The sequence below is a fragment of the Mytilus galloprovincialis genome, chromosome 9, assembly GCF_965363235.1.
Source record: "Mytilus galloprovincialis chromosome 9, xbMytGall1.hap1.1, whole genome shotgun sequence".
Classification (NCBI taxonomy): domain Eukaryota; kingdom Metazoa; phylum Mollusca; class Bivalvia; order Mytilida; family Mytilidae; genus Mytilus; species Mytilus galloprovincialis.
In genome coordinates, this window is record NC_134846.1 from 71,425,959 (window position 1) to 71,442,778 (window position 16,820).

Below are 16,820 nucleotides of genomic sequence, written 5' to 3' on the forward strand. Positions count from 1 at the left end.
GCCAGTGCAGTGCATGCATATAGTGTTTATGTCTGTGTTTCTTTTTTTATGTGACTGTTTTATATATGCATCCTTATCATTAACTTGTGCTATGCTTTATTTTGCATACTATGCTTTTAACTTAAATATGTCATCTAAGGTATCTTACTATGTACTATATTTTAAATTGTGTTGTTTTCGTAAATTTTGTGTGTGTGTATACATTTGTTATTCAGTCAATTTGAAAAGCTAACTAGAGCAGGTGTTTATGTAGTTTATTGAATACCTAAAACTTTCGGAACTTCAAGTTAACATTGATTAGCTATCCGATATATTAATAACAAGATTTGTATAGTGAGAACTATACTACCGTGTATCATCGGTACAGCGGGTATAGCTTTATAGGTACTTCGAAGCATGAAAAGCTATATACCGTACATTCAATCAACTATGCACCGTACAGAAGGATTTATGTGGTGAGCTATACACGACGCTTCTTTTAGGAATAAAATATCGAAAAATAACATAGGTATGAAAGATTTCAATGTCAATTGTTGAAACAGCTATACCTATTACGCACACACATGCAGTGGCCTTTTATCAGAAAAAGAATTGCAACGAATATATAATCATATCGGATGAGACGAGCGCCAACTTCTTTGACAAGTATGTGCACATGTTTTTAGTAAGCGTTCTTGTTTTGGGAAAATAATGAGACTTCTCTAATCAACAACCTACGACCAAATCATTTCTTAAAACAACAATTATGTTAAGATAGAAGTATACATTGATATGATGCGTCGTTTTGCAATTGCGACGATCTACATTTCATTTGCACCGATTTTTTTCTTTCATTTGCGCCGATTTTTTTTCTCTCATTTGTGCCGATTTTTTTTTATCATTTGCGCCGATTTTTTATAGGTGAGTTATAGGTAAATTATAGGTGAATAATGTTTTTTTATTTACCAGTACAGATCTCTTCCGTTGGCCAGTTGTACCGTGAAATCTTTTTATAACCTAACAAAGACAGACCCAATGGGGGGAGGGGGCTCTATCGTGGGAAAATTGGGTTGATTATATAGAGAATCACTTAAGCATGACTGGAGCGCCTCCTTTTAAGGTCAGACATCGCCCCCCTTTTATGAAAAGGTCTGAATCCGCCACTGCTAAAATGACGACTCGATTAAAAATATATTTACAACATAAAAATCCATATACAAACGTAATATATTAAAATCATAAATCTGTTCTTGTTCTTGCCGACTATTTCTGGTCAATACATCTAATATATTCCTTTCTTGTGATTTCTTCTCTTTCATATTTGTCGTAATTGTCAATAACGAAGACCATCTTTTCTTTCTCTGGCTTATTAACCGTACGGATGTTCTCATTTTAACATACGTAAAGGCCTGGATTTGTTCATGTTGGTGATGGTAAGACAAGTTCAAAGTATAGTGCATATACAAATATTTACTCACCCAGGGGCAAATCCAGCTATTTAAAAAAGGGGGGTCCCAACCCAAGATAAAAAGGGGGTTCCAATCACGTCCCCGTCCAACCCACCCTCCCAGGTCTTAATCGTATTTTTTTTTTTGTGAAATTGACTCCTGTGCAAAACTGTAAATGCAATTAGGAGCAAATATAAATTCGGCGCAAATGAAAGAGTGGAAATTTTTCAAAATCGGCGCAAACGTCATAAGCCCATATTATGTAAACAAAACTAAGATTTTCATACCGTGTCAGAAGAAAAATCGATCACAAACGCTAGGTTAGGGACGATATCGAAAGTTCAGTGTAGGATAAAAAACTTAATTCATATAGTTTTTTCACTGACCCCCATCCCCTACATATATCCGCTGTACCGATGATACATGGTGTATACAAATCCTTGGCAATAGCAATCTAAAGTTTATCCCATGTTCACGTTTTCATAAATAGCCTCTACTTTTTTATACATCAGAAATAGTTCTTTGAACACAATAATATACGATCGCTATCTTGAAGAAAAAAAAACCAGAAACGTCCAAAAAACTGTTATGTTCATCTGAAACTACAACAACACAGATGAGACTATTATAATATCACTGGAATTTTCAAAATAGGTGAATACTAGTATATTTAGAAAGCACATAGAACATATATTTAGCGAAAATAACGATCTTATATTTGTCTAAAATCATAAAATCTCAAATTTCTACTCCATAGATTTTTCTTAAAATACATACATATATGTTGTTGGTACATGAAATTCTGTTTTATTGATGTAAATCAGGGGCGGATCCAGGAACTTGGAAGGGGGGGGGGGGCGGCAGAGTTCTTCTAGGCGAACATTTTTTTGGACCGTTTCTTGCGCCAAAAAACATAGAATAAGTGTAAAAGCACCTTTTAAACGGTTCCTGGTGTGGGGCATGTTTATTCTATAGTTGATGTAAAGTGTAAGGGTTGGACATAATGAAAATGAACGTTACAAACGTTGTTGCATTAGAATGCTAAATGATTCTGTTGGATGTTTTCGTTTCTAACAGCAAAAAAGTGGACAGGATTATTGTTTTCAATCCAGATACGGTCAAATTTTTACTTAATGCAAAAATCAGAGTCAGATTTTTATTTCTCTCAAATACCTTAGACTGCCTCCTCAAATCAAATGGTTCTTACCTTAGACTTTAGTTCAGTCTAGAATTTATACTGACTGGAGGTCATTATTCAGTTATCATGTTATTCTTAAATAGGCTGGGGCGTTTTGGGTTAAACATGTTTTCCGTAGGTAAATAACATTGCTGTTGATTTTTTTTTTCATGAGAGTCTAATAGAGAATTACTTTCTATTTGGTTGAATTGTGAAATAGAAGTCATTAGGTTCTTGCACACTCCTGTATCGCTTCGAAGGTATACAGCCTAAGCAATGTGTAACTGTACTTTGAATTTAAAAATGACTGTGTGACTTTTTTCAGACGCACTGGTCAACTCCACCATAGCGAATCACATGACTTTGACATATTCAGTAAATACCAGCGGAAATATCTTTATAAGTAAAGAATTGTCGCATAAAAATTAGCTATACGGGAAATGGCAAGGTTCACGAGGTCTAGTCTGATTAATCATTAAAAAAAAAAGGACAAACAAAAGGGGGGTTCGTACGCCCTCTACGCCCTCTTATGAATCCGCCACTGTAAATTAATCATATGGTCACCGACTTCGTTTTTCACGAAATAATTCATTTAAAGTATTGTTCTATAGCCTGACTCAAGCTTAATTTGCTGTCCACCAACAAAACGTGATTACGTGATTTGTGGAAATATATGTTCCAAAAAGTGATTGAAAAAAAACTCTACTGTATCAAAATACAATTTGAAATTTATTTAGAAGAGCCAAGTAAGAAAATCGAATGGAAAAGACTAGTAGGAATAAAGATCAAGGAATATTGGATAAATGAATGTCAAAATGAAAAAGAAAAAAAATGGGGAAAAAACATCACTTAAATACATAGAGATACAGAATCATCCCATTAAATGAAGCTCACAATATATGTATTCTGTATTGTTTATTATATTTGTAAAATAATAATATTATAATGATATTATATTATGCTCCTTGTGAGCCCATTTTATGGAAATAAAGCATCTTCTTCTTCTTCTATATGGAAAAGAGTAAAAAACAATAGATAAAAACAGTTTAAAACATTGTCCACGTTTATTGCTACCATACTGTTACTTGGTTTGAAAGTCATTCGTTACCCCGTAAGAGGCCTCAACAGCTTCCGTATTTAATTCGTGTCTGGACTCGAAACTATTCTAACAGGGTACCAGTGAAATGTATTAGAGAGCAAGGGTTGCTTGAGGAACATTATGTAAGAAACAGTATAAAGGAAACTTATGTCTATATAGCATATTTTGAAAAGTTCAACAACAGATTACTGAAGGTTAATAATGTATTTAGAAAATTAAAAGCCACCGGTCAAAGAAAATTTATATTCACAAAAAATAACACTTCTGGAAATCACCGACAGTAAATTTCTTGGCTTACTTTCACTTTCGACATAATCGCTACTTTCACTTTCAACAGTTCAACCACAGGCACCTGTTTCTATCCATTGGAAGTCTTGGATGACCCACTATCAACGTATATTTGATTTCATCGTAAATATACGTTGATAGTGGGTCTTCCAATGGATAGAAACAAGTGGTTATGTGTTCAACAATAATTTCCCCACATGATGCTTTGGTGACATCCCATTAGTCTGACAACCATTATTCCGACAACCATTATTCCGACAGCCCATTACTCCGACAGTCCATTATCCCGACAGCCCATTACTCTGACAACCCGCTATTCCTACAGCCCAATACTCCGACAGCCCACTATTCCGACAGCCCATTATTCCAAAAATGCATATGTCTTGTGTGTATGGGTAAATTTTCTTTAAAAAGACCAACTTTGTTCTCTTTCAATATTTGGGGTTCACCGTTTTGATTCCTATGCGGGATATTTGTCTCATTATATATTGGAGTTGATACACATGCTAATTGCAACTGCTCAGTCCTTACCTCCGACCCTCTTTCGTTTTACGTGTCTGGGTATAATATTTTATTTGTTTATATTTCGTCGTTTGTGTGTCACTGAACTGTCAGTCTGTGCTGTTCTAGTTCGCTTGTTTTTTTTTTTGTGTCTTGATCTACCTTTCACTAGATCTCCGGATTCCCCCTTTCACGTATCAGGGAAGTGAAGTTTCACAACAATTAATTACATTAATAAATATATCGTAGTTGGTTTAATCACACTACCCGCCCTCTTTGGACACAACAATTGCTACCCCTTGTGTCACTCATCTGAGTTTTATTTAAATTGATTTTGTCGCAGAAATAATGGACTAATGTGGTGTCAGGCAAAATGAGTAAAACAGAAACAAATACATACCCAGATCCTAAAAAATAAGATGACAAATAGGAAGAAATTTGTGCTCATAAAAGATGAGCAATTCCAATTATGAATACGGTATCGTGTTTGGGAAAGTAAATCCACGAAATACGGAGACAACTACAAGTCACTTCCAATAGCGATAGATCAGACATAGTCTGAGAGATGACACTCAATATATTTGTAGGGATACTAATTTTATATCCCGAGCTTATTTTAAAATCTAGAAAAATATGTCTCATTTATAATGGTTGGGGAGGTGCAGGACTTATGATGTGTTTTGTGGCATACTTGACACTTATTTTTTCATTTAAATATTGTTTCAAGGAGAAAAATATTTAGATATCATTGATTTTAAGAAAGGTAGTTCATATGTTAATTAAGAACCCATTACATTAGGAATTGAAAATGACAGATACTCAAAAAAACGTATTGTACAGCTGATAAAGTTGAGACTGAGCGTCATTTTTCAATCGAATGCTCCTTTCATAATAATTTAAGGGATGAACTCTTTCAGCATATCAATTTCTAGCACTTGTCAGAGCTTTAAAAAGTTAGATAAACATGACTCATTAATCTTCGATGTTAACACAAGAAATCTTTACTACTATGGGAAAATAATGATTTTATTGTTAGTTCATTTGAATTATGCATGTAGTACAGGTCTCAGGGGCGGATCCAGCCATTTTAAAAAGGGGGAATCCCAACCCAGAGTAAAAGGGGGGGGGGGGGGGGGTGTTCCAGCTATATGCTCCCATTCAAATGCATTGATCAGCCAAAAAAAAGGGGGTTCTAATCCCCAGACCCCCCCTGGATCAGCCAATGAGGTCTTGATACTGACTGTTGTTTGATATCAATGTGTTAGTTCTTTTTTTTCTAATTTGTTTTGCTCCGATTGTGACTGAGGCTTATGGTGAAATAAAGATAACAATTAAAAAGTCAATTGTTCATGAAAGGTCTTTCCTTTTTAGTTAAAAAATATATGGACTTTTATGTTCATAACAAGTGGTTGCTAAGGACAAAAATCATTCTTAAGGATAGAAATATTATTACCAGTATTAAAAATGTCATATGTACTATTCATAGTATTTAAAGTTAAAAAAATAAGTGATTGCTAAGGACTTAAATGTCGTTGTTAGGGACAAAAATGTCATTTCCAGTATTAAAAATTTCATATTTATATTATTCATAGCCTTCTAAGTTCAAAAATATATGGTTGCTAAGGTGTTTTATGTCGTTGCTAGGGACCTTGACCTCTAACCCTAACCTAATTTTATAGATCTTATTATGCTGAACATTTTTGCAATTCAAAGTTTTTTTCTATCTCTAACTTCTTTTGAGTTATAAAAAATCATTATTTCGGACCCGAAAAACAGTTTTTGTGCATTAGGTCCATAATAGTTGGTCCAATAATTTTAAACCAAACATAACACATGTAGATCTGGACAAAACACACATTTTCTCCGTTATATTTTATCAGCCATCTTTTACGGTTATTGAGTAAATCTGATAACAAGCTAAGATCAAAATCTAGGTCATGACCTTGACCTTTGATCAGTTTTCTTAGTCACGTAAATTGATGATCATAGGTGGCTACAACTTATGGTTTCTGAGCTTTAGTGGCCAACCGACATCGGTTAATTTTCAAAGGGGCATAACCCTACAAATGAGTCGTTGAATCTTTTCGATCCATATGTAACGAAGAACCAGGGTCTGTTCCTGAACAAATTCCACCCTACCTGTTATGGTTACGGAGTTAGAATGATAACAAGGTTTTCGGTGTTAGGGGAGATAACCCCTATAAAGAAAATGTAACGGGGTCGTGCCCTCACCACAAGATAGCTTTTGGTCAACCGATACTAGATACCTGATATCATTGTAATATGTCTCGTACTTTTTTTGGGAAATGTCGTTAAAGTTTGGCGGAAAGAATAATAATAATAATCAGAAGATATAGAAAAAGGAAAGACCTTAACAACATTCTGTTTACCGGCGTGGGTATCATCAGAAGCTCGCACCATCACTGGTTGGTCTTGATTTACATCTCTTTATAGACCTTGTTATTTGGAAATGAAATATTCTTTTCTGTTCTATGCAGATGACATTATTTTATTGTCTGAAACCCAAGAAGGGTTACAAAATGCACTAAATGAGTTAACTAAATTTTGTTCCCTATGGAAACTTGATGTTAACAAACAAAAATCAAAAATTATAATATTCAATTCTAATGGAAAATCTCATTGTAATTATTTTAAAGTAGAAAAAGAACATCTTGAGACTGTTAAATCTATTTGTTACCTTGGAATAACTATAAATTGTTCAGGAAGTTTAAATCATTCAAAAAAAAATCTTATGGAAAAAGGAAGAAAAGCTTGGTTTAAAATTAAACTTATCTTTGGATAATTCCTGCAGTATGCTTGAAAAATTATTTGATACTTTAGTTGTTCCAATAACTCTTTATGGAAGTGAAGTTTGGGGTGTAAGCCAAGTGTTCAAAGATTCAGATCCATTTGAACATTTACATATTAAATTTATTAAAGAAATTTTAGGAGTACAGTGCAAATTGAAAACAACAAATGTAGCCTGTTTAACTGAGACAAACAAAATCCCTTTATACTTTAAAATTCACCTTTCAGCTATAAAATTTCTAAACCACATTGTAAACTCGCCTAACACTTTAGTCCATAAAATATATAATAATGTAGAGAAAACAAGTAAATGGGTTAACATTGTAAAAGACTGGTTAAATAAATTAGGTTTTGGTCATCTCACTTTTAATACTTTTAATTTAAAATATCACATAAATAGTATCCAACAAAGAATCTATGACCAGGCTTATCAAATTATGAATTGTTCGATCAATAAATGTGAAAAATTGAATTTCTTTTGTCATACTAAAAGAATTAGAAAAAGGCCCCCATATATTGATATATGTAAATTCAAAACCGACCGATCAGTTTTCAGTAAATTTAAACTAAGTGCGCATTCCCTAGCAATTGAAAGAGGGCGTTATACCAACATTGAAAGAAGTAAACGCATTTGCTTATCCTGTAACAGACAAGAAATTGAGGATGAATACCATTTCTTCTCAATCTGTCCATGCTATAAATCATTAAGGGATACCTATATACAACATATTAATAAAAATCTTAATTTCAATTTTATTAAATTGCAGTCCACTATAACACTAAATCATTTGACTGTACTTTTAAATAGCAGTCTACCAGTCATTATAAAAATCACCATAAAGTATATTAATGATTGTCTTTTATTAAGAACATCTGTATAACTTTTTTTAATATATGCAACCCAATTTTTGTTTGTGTTCTTTTTTTGTTTTTTAATTGTTCATGAACATTAACAATGTGTTAACTGTTGATATTTATAGCCTTTTCCGTCTTCGCTCTGAATACCACTGTCACTCTAATATAATTATAATCAATTTAACTATTGTCAGTTTATTGTCTTAATTTTGTATGCCATAACCATTTAATGTAAATGTGTTTGTGCGAATAAAATATTGTCTATTGTCTATATTGTCTATATACAGATTTTTTATTGATTATATAGAAAGTATCCAAACTACCTTAGTCTTATGTAAATATATACAGAGTTATTTTTTTAAAAAATATGTTATTACATAAACGTAATAATACAGACAGACAATAAAATTGAGAAAGGAAATGGTGAATATGTCAAAGCGACAACCACCCGACCATAGAGCAAACAACAGCCGAAGGCAACCAATGGGTCTTCAATGTAGCGAGAATTCCCGCACCCGTAGGTGTCCTTCAGCTGGCCCCTAAAATATGCATAATAGTACAGTGATAATGGACGTCATACTAAACTCCGAATTATACACAAGAAACTAAAATTTAAAATCATACAAGACTAACAAAGGCCAGAGGCCTGATACCTAACTTGATAAGTGTCGGACTTATGGGTTGTCGGAGTATTGGGCTGTCGGACTAATGGGTTGTCGGAATAATGGCGTGTACCCGATGCTTCACTTGTTTAAAAACATTGAGTCCGTGTTCAGAAATTATGCCTTAAAACAAACTCCTTTATCAAATTTTATAGCTTAGTCTTTATGTAATCGATCAACTGTGCTTGGTAAAAAGAGTGATTGTAAATTGATCTTCTGTAACAGAATTCATCTGCTCTTGACCTCATGAAAATGGTCCATCTGTAAATGTGTAAAATCCTGATGAGGCCAGTTTCTCACTTTTTTTTTAATATTTAATTGTTTCTACCTTTGGAAACATGAAGCTTTACCAATATACTTTAACCCATCATCACTACCAAATTAGCAACCCCTATGTTTACTTTCTGTAACTTTCGCAGTAGGTGATACAAAAATTGGAGAAGACGACTTTGTAAACTTGCTGAGTTCTTATTACACAGCATTTTGTAATCAGTATAGCTGTTTATATCAGAACATGTGAAAGTTTTATTATTAAATTAACTAAACCACTTTTCCAATATTTTTATTTACAGACTATAGATGATGTCTACAACAAAGAGGTCAGCGAGAAAATGTTCTACATCAATAGCCTCAAAAATCAGGAAAAAACTTGACTCAAGTGATGTCCACAGCGATTCTAAAACTAAAAAAATAATACCTAAAGGAAATGAAAAACAATCCATCAAGTTGTCTAATGATCCAAATACAAGTCAAGTGAAACAAATAAAGGAGAGTACTATATATAGTGCTACAAAAGCTTTTGACTATACCTTCTATAACAGGCCATGTGAGGAACTTGCAAGAGCCTTACTTGGCAAGAAATTAGTACGTCTATCTGATAAAGGAGAGAGACTATGTGGTACAATTGTTGAAACAGAAGCCTACCTTGGACATCCAGACAAAGGAGCTCATTCATACAAAGGAAAGACAAATAAAAATGAAGCAATGTTTATGGAGCCTGGAACAGCTTATGTTTACCACATTCATAGCTACTGTTGTATGAACATATCAAGTAAAGGTTTGTAGTTTCAAAAAGCTAGTAATTATTTTGACTTAAAATAATAAAATGTCATCATTATTCAGAGTATTATTATTTTTTTTTCTCATTTTTAATCAACAAAATGTTAACAATATGGCGACTGTAAATTTGTTCAGGACTTATATATTTGAAATATTTGTTTTGTGTAGTAATGGAATGATTTTGAATGTTAAAAACAAAAAAATAATCTTGTACCGACACATAGCTTGAAAGTAAAAAAAAACCATCATGAAATAAACACATTAAAGTTCAGAAATCTGATTTTGATCTACATATGCAGTTAACTGCATTTGTAATTAGTAGCAAATTTTTTTTTATTGATGTGTACCTTCAGGTTACACTCTTGAGAGCCAATATAACTGGTGTCTCCTAAAAACAGTAAAATTGAATAATAGCAGCAAATACATTTGCATGAAATCTGTAGTTGGTAAGCAGATACAAAAAAAATCCATCCATACAAATTTGAATGAACACAAGTTTTCTTATATCTGAAATTTCACAATAATTTGTTTAATTTTAAAAGGGGATGGTGCAGCTGTCCTTCTGAGAGCTTTGGAACCTGTAGAAAACATTCCAAGTATGATTAAACTACGACAAAAAAGAACTCCTGGAAAAACTTTCAAGTCACATGAACTTTGTAATGGTCCATCCAAATTGTGTCTATCTCTGGATGTCTCTAAAGACCAAATAAACAAAGAAGACATGATAAAATCGACAAAGATATGGATGGAAAATGGCGATGAAATAAAACCTGACAGAATTGTCCATTGTAAACGAATTAATATTAGCTATGCAGAAGAATGGGTTGATAAACCATTGAGATATTACATACAGGGTAATAAATGTGTTAGTAAATTAGATAAAGAGGCAGAAAAAGCAATGTAACAGATATATTATGTGAATTTACAAGCAAATTAGTACTACTGTTGTATTGTTTACAGTTTCACTTAAATTATTTAATGTAACTGTATATAGATATAAGATATCTTGTCATCCTTCTCTCTAATATTGGCTGTACTTCATAGATTTCCAAACAGAATCATCAGAAATGTACAGCTAGGGAGACAGAACCTGAAGTAGGACAAACGGACGGGCAACCCACAGACCAGGAAACATTATGCCCCCCTTCTATCGTAGGTGGCTGTGGGGCATAAAAATAAAAAGCAGGATGCTGTGAATGAACAACAACAACAGTATACATATAATCATAACACAATTTTTGTTAAATTTTTTCTGGAAATCGCATAGCTTTTTACTGAAATTAGCCAGCTGTAGCATTTTAATGAAGATTATCAATGCATGACCTTTAGTTCAACTGAAGGGAATTGGCCTGTTTTTTTAAAGGGAGATAACTTTAAGTCAGTAATGTGTTGTCAATTTTCATCTGTTATCTATGTATACTTTGTGTAGTTTTAAATATATGTTGTATGCCTATAGTTGTTATGAATTTGGTAAGTAAAGATTATTATTATTTTACTTTGTAAATAGAGCTGGTTCCCAAACCGGTGCATTACATTTGCGTGCATTACTATTACATTTGCTCGCATTTATTTGACAGGTAAACTCAGGTAAGCTCAGGTGATAATCTATACTATTAAACAAGAAGACCTCATTTTGTGTGTCGCTTCTCTTCCTCCCACAATAAATTGATCCTCATGCCTCTGTGTTCTATAGGTACCATGCATAGTCGTATTTGTCATCCATTCTTATGACTCTTCAGTTTGAGTTATTTTGGGAGAAAAACAAAAATAAAGGTGTCGGGATATTCATTCTGTCATCAGACCGACTTTCATGTTAGACGTGACTACCAGTTTCAACATTAATAACCAATTATGATAGATAACAAAAATGAAAAATAAATCAGCCAATCAGAGTGTTGTCCATATCATGGTTTTTAGATCGTAAGAACCACTACTATTATACCTTGGTTTTAACTTACACATAATTTTCATAAGTACTCGGACGGGGACAGGACAATTATTTTTGCGTTTATCTGCATGTACTGTATACATTTTTGTACTATGATTAAAATACTACTATTACTACTACTATAATATATATAGACACTCTATATAATATAACAGTGATCGCCATGGAGAAGAAACTTAGAATTTCAAATAGATAATAGAAAATTAAATACACTTTAAAATTTATAATATGGATACGTATGTTCATAGCAGAGACATAGAATGTATTATATGTCTCTGTTTATAGTATACAGAAACGCGAAAATGATGGAATATAACAGAAAACAAATGATAACGGACTTTGAAAAAAAGAGAGAGGGCTTAAAAATATTGTCCTGTCTCCATGTACCTATATGACTTTTGATATCATTTCTTAAATTCTCCAGACATAAAATCTTTTTCAAAAATTCTTCCTAAAAGAGATAACATATTTTCAACCAAGCTTAAAATGCCAGCGATTTCGCTGTTAAGTCCAACAGGACTTTTGGTTTTAAACTTGCACATAAATTTCATAAAAATACTTGGGACAGCACAATAATTATCGGATTGATAGAGACTCTCTCTATAATATAGCAGTGATCGCCTATGAGAAAAAATTTGAAATTGATAGTTAATAGCAAATACACTTTATTTATAGGATACATATGTTCATAGTATACAAAAACGCAAAAATATTGGAATTTAACAGAAAATAAAAATACTTTGGAAACAAGAGAGAGGGCTGAAACTGTTTCCAGGTACCTTTTTCGATACTTTTTTTGAAATTCTCCAGACACAAATTTTTTTACAAAATTTCTCCCTACAACAGTATATATACATACTATCAACCAAGCTCTAAATTCCCGCAATTTCGTGGGTGAGTTCTAGTACTTATTTATTTATAAATTTATTCAATTATTTAAAAGTATAAGTATCCTTTCCATAAGTCACCTACTCACTCACGAGGAGGTGGAAGTGTGATTGAAGCAGGATTTAAGTCAGTTGCATTATATTCTATTAATACGAAAAGTTTTATATTCATCATATACTAATTATTCCCCCAGATTTGCTATATAAAAAAAAAACTTCAACTGTTCCTGCCTTGACAAAACTTTACAAACTTAATTAACTTATTTACGATTTTAAAAGAGATCACTATTCGGGGTACTTGTTCACCCTGACAAATTCTCAATGAAGTTATGACGGATTTTATTATGAACACTTTATATCTTAGAATTCAATATAAACAATATATAATTAAAAAATATTTTCAAAGTTAATGATTTTAAGTCATATCTAAATGTGAAAATTGAAGTCATTTATATTTTGATATTATTTATATTTTATTATAATCCCTTTTTGACCTGAGTTTACCTGTAAGATAAATGTGCGCAAATGTAATTAAAAGCTGCGCGCAAACGTAAAGCATTTTAATCCCCAAATGAGTCAAATGCGCTCAAGCGTAATGAGCCCTCCCAAACAATGCCTCTTTTGTGGGAGTTAATTAATATTCATAAGGACTTTTGATTTGTTTCAATAATTGAATCATCAACAGAGAATGACAACAAAAAAAAAGTAAATAATATGAGCATTATATATGAATAAAGAATTTTAATAGCTAAATAAAGGTTAAGCTCTTTGATGTTATGAACAGACAACAATTGTATAAATGTATGGTTTTTAACCAATTGTAATGATTTTATATATATCATAATATTTGCTGCATACTGAAATATAGTGATATTTATCTTCAATCTGATGTGTATCAAAATATACAAACTATGTTTTCTTTTTCAATGATAGAAAATCTACCATTTACAATTTTATGGCGATTTGCAGACAATCTATACCTACAAATATACTGAATATACATATAGTTAAAAGTTTTTTGTAGATAATTTCAAAAGTATCTGGATTGTGTATATACCTGTAAAATTTTTTATTTGGGGACTCATTGAAAAAAAAAGAATTTATTTCACTCACAAAACTTTCTTTTGTTTCTTTTATAATTTTTAAAGATTATTACCAGTATTTGTTAAAAAATTGTAAAAAAAAAAAAACAAAACTAAAAAATCTATGAGTAGTATACAATACAAAGAAATTCTTTGAAAATTTTATTTTGATCAATTGCTGCCAATTTACTTGTTTATAATGATATATTAATGTTTGATTGTAAATGTACAATGCATTTAGATTCACATATTATTGTGACAATTATTCTGGTAAATTGTTTTTATAAATAATTTTAATAAAATTACATATACCGGTATGTTTAACAATATAAAACTACCAGAACTGCCTGTAAGCTGTTATAACATGATGTTCAAACAATGTTAAATAATAAAAATAGAAATATCATTCTTTAGTTGAATACTTGTTTCACAACTAATTTATGGATATTATGGTTTACATGTATCCCATGCCACAACTCTATGAAAGTAAACATAAATACACAGATTGCAACTACATTAATGTACAACATGTAATGTATCCTCATGCCTTTTATTTAAGAATTGAATGCTTCTTTTTGTAAATTTATTGGGGTGTAAAAGCGTTGACCGAAGTACATTTTGTATGAAGCGTGGAAGCGCTTCATTCTAAAAATGTACGCACGGTCAACGTTTTTACAACCCTATAAAGTTACAAAAAGAAGCATTCAATACTTATAATTACATTTTTTAGCTATGATCATGAAAACACGAATTTTATATATTTTATTATTTAATTCACCTGTGCACTTTATTGTTGGAGCACGTGTTATCATGAGTGAAAAGTTGTATTGAGCAATGCAACTGCTTACGGAATAACACGTGATGTGCAGTTAGCCAATCAGAATAAAATATTATAATGAAACATACATCTAATGTAATTATTAGAACATGACCTGAGAAAGATAACTCGATCTGAAACAGTTCATCAAAAAGAAAATTCAAAGCTTATTTGTGGCAATATGCAACTATACACCTAAACTCTGTGCATTCTGTAAAAAACCATTATAGGTCAAAGTAGTCTTTAACATGGAGCCTTGGCTCACACCAAACATCAAGCTATAAAGGGCCCAAAAGTGACTACTGTAAAACCATTCAAATGGGAAAACCAACAGTCTCAATAACTCCTGATTGGCAAAAATGAAAATCATCAATATCAAAACTGACGATTTTAATTAAATGATTCATAAGTAATTGCATGGAAATGACATAAAGTGCCTTAATGCAATAGAACAAGGACTATAACTACTGAATGGCAAAAGTGATTATCGTTAATAGAGAACTCTACATAAATTTTTCATCAGTATTATAATTTGAAACCATCGGTAGAAGTGTTCTTTGAGTGGAACAACAAAGTGCCATTTTTAAAAAAAGGTTTTGGGTTATAGGTGCATATTCATGAACAGTTCATTTCAAAATATCATATCTAAACGAAAACAAATTGTTATAGGCTATAATGGCATTTGACTTGTTTTGTCATAGTAATGAAGATTAAACAAAATGTTGTTTACATCTGAGGACTCCTTATTGATCATAAATGTATCAGTTTACAAAACTTAAAAACCTACAGACAATATGACAATGTATGACTAGCAGACATTTTGAACTATGAGAAAGTCAACTTTTGACATATACTACTAACTAGTTCTGTTTTATCTTTGAGTACATTAATTCGACATATCTTGGAATCCAAATACATATCTTGAAATGGTTATGTCTTTATTTGCACATAATTATATGAACTCTTCCTTGCTGGTCTTTTGCCATACATCGTTGGACAGCTTCTTAAAATAGAAAAAAAATGGATTTGTGGAACCAATTGTTTTATTAATGGCAGGTAATTGAATACTTACAATTTACAGCTTATCTGTTTGTTGTAAACCAGAAATTAAAAATAAATTTTCCGACCCTTTTCTTTTGCATTTTTGTTGAGCAGTAATACAGTATAGAAGATATAGAAATAAGATCTACAAGTAATTCAACAGCCATGGTAATTATTGCCTTTAAATGTAGACCATTGTACTTATTTATTTCTATAATCTTGGCAATTATTTATTTTTTTAAAGACAAGTCACACATATTTTTTAAAGTACAAACTGGTTTAAGTGAGCATCAATACAAAATCTACAAATATTCCACTAAATAAGATTTACAATTGTAATGCAAATATTGTTTGCACCTGTCCCAAGTCAGGAGCATGTGGCCTTTGTTAGTCTTGTATGTTTTTTAATTTTAGTTTATTTATATGTTTTGGAGTTTGGTGTATCGTCCATTTTCACTGAATTAGTACACGATTTTATTTAGGGGCCAGCTGAGGACCACCTCCAGATGCGGGATGTTCTTGCTGCGTTGAAGACCTAATGGTAGTCAGCTGTTTAGTTGGGTTGTTGTCTCTTTGACATATTCCCCATTTCATTTCCTTCTCAATTTTATGACTGATTGCAATTAATTTACAAATATCAAAATTGCATATTTTAACCAGATGAGCAATTTAGTTTTGTTTGGTAAGGCTTTAGCTCATATTTTACTTTGCCAAACAGCTATGAATGAAATGGTCATTTTAGGCTGAATAAGTCAACTTAACATGTTTCTTCAGATGAACCATGCTAGGCAGACATGTATAACTAAGCATTCTTCCATGCCACAAATATAGTTGACCTATTGCTTATAGTTTAAGATAAACAGACCAAAACACAAAAAATTAACACTTAGCAATTAACCATGAAAAGGAGGTCAAGGTCAAATAAAACCTGCCCGACTGACATATAGATCATAAAATATTTCCATACACCAAATATATTTGACCTATTTCATATAGTATTAGAAAAAAATACCAAAACTCAAAAATTTAACAATAACCACTAAACCATGAAAATGAGGTCAAGGTCAGATGACACCTATCAGTTGGACATGTACACCTTACAGTCCTTCCATACACCGAATATTCTAGACCTATTACTTATAGTATCTGAGATATGGACTTGACCACCA

General features: G+C 32.0%; 2 protein-coding genes across 3 annotated transcripts in view; one reads left to right on the forward strand and one right to left on the reverse strand.

Annotated features, from left to right (window-relative positions):
- The first annotated feature begins 3,757 nt into the window (after window positions 1–3,757).
- On the forward strand, window positions 3,758–14,199 carry LOC143045830 (uncharacterized). 2 transcript variants are annotated; one of them, XM_076218616.1, is made up of 3 exons: window positions 3,758–3,825; window positions 9,390–9,874; window positions 10,419–14,199. In XM_076218616.1, the coding sequence occupies exons 2-3, from the start codon at window positions 9,397–9,399 to the stop codon at window positions 10,778–10,780; spliced, it is 840 nt and encodes a 279-aa protein (XP_076074731.1). In that variant the 5' UTR covers window positions 3,758–3,825; window positions 9,390–9,396; the 3' UTR covers window positions 10,781–14,199. The 2 variants fall into 2 exon arrangements, with proteins under 2 accessions (XP_076074731.1, XP_076074730.1); XM_076218615.1 differs by having other exon boundaries at window positions 3,784–3,897.
- The window catches only part of LOC143046830 (GATOR1 complex protein NPRL3-like), a 47,740-nt gene continuing 44,352 nt past the window's right edge, over window positions 13,433–16,820 (reverse strand). The window contains exon 29 of the mRNA XM_076219890.1: window positions 13,433–15,613. The gene's annotated coding sequence lies outside the window, so the exon portion shown is untranslated. The remainder of the gene's footprint in view (window positions 15,614–16,820) is intronic.